The following is an 8668-nucleotide window of genomic DNA, read 5'->3' on the forward strand; positions in this document are numbered from 1 at the left end:
ACGAGAGTTATCTTGAATCCAAATATATATAGAGTACCTTGAATCTAGAAATTTTGAATCTACAAAGTTGAATAAAAATTATAAAGTAATTAAAATATTATTAAAAAATTAATTGGTTTTTTAGTACATGTTTTTATAATAAATAAAACCCTAAAACTGTAAAGGAAACTAATAACCAAAAAGAAACAAATTACTTAAGTAAACTAAAAATATAAAGAAAACTAGCGAAAGCTAGAAGAAATAATAATTTGTATTCGGGTAGGAATGGGACAAGTTATTATGTATCAATATTACTATTTATATAAATATATTAAAAAAAAAAACTCCCATCATGAAGGTGTCATAGTAAGCAACCAAACGCATGGTTATGTTAAAAATTTGAAAAAATAATAATTTGTATTTGGGTAGGTATGGGACAGGTTGGTACATATCAATATTATTATTTATATAAATATATTAAAAAAATTACCATCATGAAGGTGTCATAATCAGCAACCAAACGCATGGTTATGTTGAAAATTTGTACGAATAATACTTGAATAATACTGCATATTCCACAAATTCAGCTAAGGAAGAGCAAACGCATGCGAAACTCTATGATTATTAGTTAATGAGTGAGAAAAATACTCAAAGAAAGAATGCAAGCTCATATATTGAAACGACCCTAAATTAATACCATTTAAAAAAAAAAAATTCAGCTTGACCCCCCCTAAAAATGGGCCTACCATAACCTGTTTAAATACATTTTTAACCTGTCCCAGCACAATAAATATAAAATATATATTCCAGCATCCCTTTCATCCATTCATCATGCCTTAATTTAATGCATTCCATAGTGGTACAACCATGTACTATATCATCTAGATAGCATAATTACAGTCCCAAAATACAAGATTAATTTTAATGTCGCTATTTTAGAACTTTTAGACAGCTCATACAAAAGTTATGGCCCATAGGTACAATTATAATATTAAAAGTCCATAAGTCGTCGTACAAAATACATTATACTTAGTCTTACAAAAATAGTGAGGCCCAAGTACAAGAACAACAAAATAAGCTCCTAATCCAAAACTAAGTCTGTGGTAGAATGTCATCCGCCACTTCTTTCCCGTTTCTTGAAAAAAATTATTAAATAATAGGGTGAGCATAAAGCTCAGTAGGTGACACTCAAGACATAATTCTTGTGTCCTTGTGAATCCAAATAAAGCATAGGCCAATGGGAAACAGGGGTCATGTAATACAGGGAATTAAAACAATATACACGTCAATTCCAATTATAAACCATGCAGTGCAATGAAATGCAATGCATGCTAATATCACTCGTCATTTTCATTCACAAAACCATCACTTTCAAATGTTAATACAGCCAGCCCTTTGGTAACCCTGCCGCGACACGAGAGGAGGATTGGCTATCGTCCCTAGACCTTTGGTAAAACTCAAATTCCCTCGGGTTTGGGCCTGGGCCTGATCAACTCGTGTCTCGGATCCGAGGGGTATCACATCAAGGGTTAGTGTTTTGACCATGACTATGAAATGGCACATAATTTGATTGTATAGAACGAGTTCGGATCACCTTCGAGTTTCCATTCTAGCTTCCCTTCCATTCTCATAGTATAGCAGGTTGGCTTTGGGATCTAGGCTTGGGATCTCCATTTCGGTCGACCGACCGAAATGGTGCATCGGTCGACCGAAATAGATTTTTTAACTCTCGGAATCTCATGTTCGGACGACCGAACCTCCAGCTCACTCTCAGCTTCTCCATTTCGAACAACCGAAGCTCCACTTCGGTCGACCGAAAAAAAGACTTGTGATCAAGCTTCCTTCTTCTCTTTGTTGTTTTCGGGATCTCCACTTCGGTCGACCGAAATGAAGCTCCTTGATCATCTTCCTTTTTCTTCCCAGAAATAGTTTGATTCAACGACATATTAGACCCTGAGGCTTACTGAGGGTGAAATGCAAGTGTTGTGGTGGTGTTTGACTTTTGAAGGATCGAGTTTGGCATAGGAGACCTCGGGTTTGAGCAAGGACCCCCGGGTTCGGGTCGTTACAATTAGTTCATCTAACCGGTTAAGAGATTTCTCCTATCGAGTAGATGAATGGTTCAGTAAGCTTGCAAGTCATCAGATCACATGCAACCGGTTAGGAGATTTCTCCTAACCGAGTACATAAATGGTCCAGCGGAAAGAAAATCATAAAAAGAAGATCTAACCGGTTAGGAAACCTTATCTAACCGGTTACTTAAGGAAAATTATCCAACCCCTTCTCTGCCCCTTACATCTAACCGGTTACGAAGAATCTCCTACTCGGGTAGTAAAACACCCGAATTCCTATCTAACCGATTGGGAAAACCTTCCAAACCGGTTAGATGGGAAAATCCATCAAACCAACATATTACCTATTCATCTAACCGGTTAGATGATACCTACAGAATGAATCTAACGAAACTTTCTATTTCCCACACCCAATCAAATTCAATCTACAAAACACCTAAACATGAAATTTAAGATTCCATGAACATCCTCAACCATAAAATGTTTCATCAAATTTACAAATATCATTATTCATACATCTTTGAACCATTTATACAAGTGCAAAAGAATGTGTTTACAAGACGATGAGGCCTCCATGGCCATAATTACAAAGGCTTCGCTTGAAGCTCACAAAAGAATATAATTACATTGCAAAATTATTGTCCATGCTAGTCTATTACAAAAGATGTCAAAAATCCATTCTACATTTCTAAGCTTGTGAGGGTGCTTCATCTACAATATCCTTGCCATGTCCTGAAAATGATAAATATGGGGTGAACATGACGGCTTAATAGGAGATGCCTAAAGCATTAGCTTTGGGCTCCCTTGAGTCAACATATAAAGAATAGTTAAAAGAAACCGGGTCATGCATGGGAATGCCAATAAACCACAATCAACACAAAAATACCATCATGCTATGAAATGTCATGCTTTCCCAACCATAATTCCCGACCCAACTCAACACACATCGAAAATCGCTAATCAACTTTACCGAGGCGAGATCTATTGGCTATCCCTAGTTCCTTTCCGGAAACTATTTGGGGCCTAGCAATCAACTTTACACGTCCTCACCTGCACACGCTCCCTCTAGGTCGAATTTGCCCCGGGCTCGCGAAACGCGGTCCCTTTCATAAAAAAAATAATTTTCCCCAACTATTTCTAAATCGCTTTCTTTTTAAAAGCATTTCAACAATTATTCCCAAACCATACTCATGCCATGTATGAAATCATGTATCATAGAGATTAATATTTTCATGCTTATAATGTCATAGCAATCAAAGTATACATATAATTAACATCACATTTAGACATGCTTTCTCTATCAATACACAAAACCACTTCAACTACAAATTTGATATTTAAAGCAAGTAAAACATGAAATCAAGAAAAGAACTCAAATAAGAGATAAAGCATGGTACTTTAAACATCCGTACCTTAAAAATACAACCCAAAGCCCCTAGCTCCCAATCTCGATTTTCACCAAATGAAAGTAAAACCGGAGTGAAAATGTAGATCTTGAAGGGTAGAATAACTTTTCCTTTTGCTCCCCACATAGATCTTCCTTAGCTAGCTCAAATCTTAGAGAGAAGCTTGATATTTTAGAGAGAGAAAGTGAAATGGAGGAGAAAGAGAGTATAGCCGGAAGCGAGGGAGAGAAGAATGAAAAATGTGGTCTAGGCTTGGCCAATTTCTTCTCAAAATGTGTGGTCTAAAATGGGTCAAAAGTCCACCCATGCTCAAATGCCAAAAATGCCCTCCAAAGTTTACTAAACTACATCATTGCCACAAAATATCTATCTCCACCCACATGATACATATACATACACATTTAATACATTAATTCACATATAGATAAATGCATGGTAATGGGAAAATAACACCGGGACCACACGACATGCAAAACGATGCACAAAAGTAAATAAAAATGAAAAAAAAAAAATGCCGAAAAATCCAAAAAATCCGGGACATTACAATCTCCCTAACTTAAATGGATTTCGTCCCCGAAATCAAACCATACCTGGGGGAGAAAACAATGCTAGATACTTGGAGCGAACCTCCTGTTCAAGCTCCCAAGTAGCCTCCTTAACTCCGTGATGCCTCCAAAGAACTTTCACCAATGAATCGTCTTGTCCCTTAACACCTTCTGCCGTGTGTCAAAAATCTGAACTGGTCCTTCCTTGTAAGAAACATCCTCATCAATGTTCATATTAACCCAGCTCAAAATGTGAGATGGATCCGGCTCGTACTTCCGTAGCATCAATACGTGAAAAACATTGTGGACTATGTCCATCTATGGTGGCAATGCAAGCCTGTAGGCCACCTCTCCTACGCGGTCCAAGATTTCAAACGGTCTGATGAATCGTGGCGATAACTTGCCACTCTTCCCGAACCTCATCAAACCCTTCCGTGGAGAAACCCGTAGAAAGACATGGTCTCCTACTTCAAAGGATAATGGTCGTCACCGTCTATCCGCATAATTTTTCTGTCGGCTTTGGGTTGTGAGCAACCTCTGTTTAATCAACTTAATCTTCTCGGTAGTCTTGAGTACAATGTCAGGTCCTAAACTGGCTGTCTTGCTTGCCTCAGTCCAACAAACAGGATACCTACAAGGTCTGCCATACAATGCCTCAAATGGAGCCATCTCAATGCTCGCCTGATAACTGTTGTTGTAGGCAAACTCAATAAGCGGTAGATGATCTTCCTAACTACCTCCCAAATCAAGTACACATGCCCGAAGCATATCCTCCAATATCTGGATAGTACGCTCCGACTGGCCGTCCGTCTGTGGATGGAATGTCGTACTAAGGTGAAACGATGAACCAAACGCTGCTTGAAGTCCTTCCCAGAACTTCGAAGTGAACTTGGCATCCCTATCCGAAACAATAGTAACTGGAACTCCATGCAACCTCACAATTTCCTTTACATATAGAACACCAAGTGTCTCTGCGTCATCTGTTGCCTTAATAGGCAAAAAATGAGCCGTCTTGGTCAATCTATCAATGATGACCCATACGGCCCGTTTCCCCTCCGTGATCTTGGAAGACCTGTCACAAAATCCATAACAATCTGCTCTCATTTCCACTGCGCTACTGGTAATGGTTGCAACAAACCAGCTGGTCTCTGGTATTCAGCCTTCACCTGCTGGCAGGTAAGGCATCTAGCCACAAACTGCGCAACATCTTTCTTCATTCCATTCCACCAGTATTGACGTCTCAAATTGTGATACATCTTGGTACTACCTGGATGAACTGCAAAGCGAGAAATATGAAACTCCCGTAAGACGACCTCATGACAAACTGTGGGAACAACCAACAAACCCCTAAACGGAAGACCTCCATCTGCATGTAAGGTCCAATCTTTCACTATCTCCCCACTGGAGATCAAAGAATGAATGGCATCTAAATTCGGATCCTGTCTCTGTGACTTAATCACTCGTCCGACAAGAGTAGGCTGAGCCACAAAACTGAACAAGAACACTGGCTCACTACTATAGTCATCATCAAAACATTGTAATCCCATCTACGTTAGATCCTCAAGCATCTTCCATTTCCGAATAGCCAACCCGGCCAAAGTTCCACAAGATTTCCTGCTTAAAGCATCAGCTACCACATTTGCCTTGCCCGGATGATACTGCAAATCAAAGTTACAGTCCTCTAAGAATTTAACTCATCGTCTTTGTCTGTTATTCAAGTCCTTTTAGGAGAAAAGGTAATTTGAGACTCTTATGATCCGAGAACACCTCGAATCTCTCACCATACAAATAGTGCCTCCAGCATTTCAAAGCAAAAACGACTGCAGCTAACTCCAAATCATGAGTAAGGTAGTTAAGCTCATGAGTCTTCAACTATCGAGACCCGTAAGCCACAACCCTACCATCCTGCATTAGCACACAACCTAACCCATTATGTGAAGCGTCATAATATATCACATAACCCAAGCCAAGCTCGGGTATCACCAATACTAGTGCCATAGTCAACCTTGTCTTCAACTCCTGAAAGGATTACTCACAGGCTTCATTCCATGAAAATTTAATTCCTTTACGGGTCAATCTAGCCATAGGAGCTGCCAAACGGGAAAAATCCTTCACAAATCTTCAATAATAACCCACTAGGCCAAGGAAACTGCGGATCTCAAAAACATTCTTGGGATGCTCCCAATTCAAAACTGCCTCTATCTTTGAAGGATCAACTGAAACCTCACCTTCCGAAACAATATGCCCCAAAAATTTCACCTCTTGTAGCCAAAATTCACACTTCTCATAGTTGGTATACAAACGGCATTCCCTCAAAATTTGTAACACAATACTCAAATGAACCTCATGTTCCTTCTAAGACCATAAGTACACAAAAATGTCATCCACGAAAACTACCACAAACTAATCCAAGCAATCATGGAAGACACGGTTCATTAGGTCCATGAATACCGCTAACACATTAGTCAGATCAAAAGGCATAACAAGGAACTCATAATGTCCATACCGTGTACGGAACCTTGTCTTCGGGATATCTTCATTCCTAACCCGCAACTGATAATAGCCTGACCTTAAGTCAATCTCCGACAAATAACAAGCTTTATTTAAGTGGTCAAACAAATCATCTATCCTTAGCAAAGGATACTTGTTTTTGATGGTGGTATGATTCAACTTCCGGTAATCAATGCACAACCTCAAAGAACCATCTTTCTTCTTAGCGAACAAGACCAGTGTGCCCCACGGTGACACATTCTGTTGGATGAAGCCTTTCATCCTCAAATCATCAAGTTGCTTCTTTAATTCTTCCAACTTTACTGGTGCCATACGATACGGTGCAATAGAAATTGGCACAGTACTGGGCATCAAATCAATAATAAACTCCACCTCTCAATATGGAGGCAACTCTGTTAGGTCCTTCGGAAAAACATCCAAAAAGTCATGAACAACCGTCGGATAAACCTCCTCTACAACACCATCTTCTTCGGCTAAAAGACTAACCAAGAAGTAATCACCACGACCTCGTCCACAAATTCTATAAAACGATGAAGTATGGGAGTCACTCCGATCTCCCATGAAAAAGAAGCAATCTCCCTCAGGAATACAAACTGTGACTCTACCTCTGAAACAATCAATCGTAGCACGAAATAAAGCTAACCAATCCATCCCGAGAATAACATCAAAATTAGTCATCACCAGGAGGATGAGGTCAAACACAAAAGTCCGTCTGGCTATCACAATGGAATAATCCCTCATGACTCTGCTCAAGGACACCAAAACCCCAACTGGCATATCAATACATAACGCCTAATCCATGCAACTAACCTCTAACCCCGATACAAATGCAAATGATGATGAGATGAAGGAATGAGATGCACCAAAGTCAAATAAAATACAAGCCCAAGAACCAAACACTAGAAAGATACCTCGGAGAACTGATAGACTAGAAGATGCATCGGTCTGAGCAAGTGCAAAGACACGTCCCTGTGGTACCCGTGCCAGAGAACTGCCAACCTGAACACCTGACTGCTGCACTGGCATAGTAGGAGTATCCCTCCTAGCTGGCCGTGAACCCTGAGAAGACATGGCAGGCTGTGGTGGCGGTGGTGGTTTGAAACCTGACTGAACTATAACCGACTGTGACGGCTTCTGCTGTAACCCTCTGCCACTACCTGTGCCTGCTCCCCGATTCGGACAATCCTTAACCCTATGGCTCTTCTGGCCACAACCAAAGTAAACTCCAGAACTAGCCGATGCCTGTGGACATTTTGCCTTATAGTGACCCGACTGATTGTAGTGAAAACAAACGACACCACTCCTAGCAGACCCTGTTGGTATAGGGGTCGTAGGAGCGGATCGTGCAGACTGCTGCCCCTGGAACTGAGACGGACCACCCCTATTCCTCTTCCATGACTGCCCTCTAAAGATGACCCTGCATTCCTCTCTTGCTTCCACTATTCCTTTCCTGCATTTATATCATTTGCTTCTACCTCTAACATTAATGCCCTTTCCACTGCTTCCGAATAGACTTTGATATACTATGTCATTATTAACGGCCTCATTTGGTAAGGAAGATCTGAAACAAACTTCCGAGTCTTATCAGCTTCATTCTTCACTATCTCTGGAGCAAAACAAGAAAGGGAAGTGAACTTGTTCTCGTACTCTGTCACTGACATGTTACCTTGGATGAGATCATCAAATTGCTTCCTTGACTCCCATCTCTTCGCAACCGGAAAGTACTTCTCATAAAATAATTCCTTAAACATCTCTCAACTCATATCCTCCACCTTATGCCGATTGGTGACTGACTTCCACCAAAGCTTGGCATCCATAGAAAACTTATACGTGGCTAGGATGATTTTCACATGATCATCCGTCACGTCCATAGAAGTCAAGTGGGTTTCCACTTGGTCCATGTAGTCGTCCACTACCATTGGGTCTGCACCACCTTCAAACATCATTGGCATCAACTTAGAAAACCCCGCAATCAACTATAGACGTTTCTGTACCGGCGTCTCCTCAACTTAAATTACCGGTTGTGGTATCGGTTGCGGAAGAGTAGGAATTGTAGACCTCAAGGCACTCTGTAAGAAACGGTTCAGTGCTAACTCAGCTGAGCCTTCACCCGCTTCAATGGTTCAACATTGTCCCTTCGTGTGGAAACACCTCT

General features: G+C 40.6%; 1 protein-coding gene across 1 annotated transcript; it reads right to left on the minus strand.

Moving 5' to 3' along the window:
* Positions 1 to 6888: 6888 nt before the first annotated feature.
* Positions 6889 to 8264, minus strand: LOC132276752 (uncharacterized). The gene is made up of 4 exons (XM_059778340.1): positions 8086 to 8264; positions 7617 to 7963; positions 7425 to 7520; positions 6889 to 7283 (listed from the first exon to the last, which is right to left on the minus strand). The coding sequence occupies exons 1-4, from the start codon at positions 8262 to 8264 to the stop codon at positions 6889 to 6891; spliced, it is 1017 nt and encodes a 338-aa protein (XP_059634323.1).
* Positions 8265 to 8668: the final 404 nt, after the last annotated feature.

Source organism: Cornus florida, unplaced genomic scaffold (assembly GCF_030987335.1).
Source record: "Cornus florida cultivar Cherokee Brave unplaced genomic scaffold, ASM3098733v1 CherokeeBrave_3.0.0_Hap2_Chr01, whole genome shotgun sequence".
In the NCBI taxonomy this organism is placed as follows: Eukaryota; Viridiplantae; Streptophyta; class Magnoliopsida; order Cornales; family Cornaceae; genus Cornus; species Cornus florida.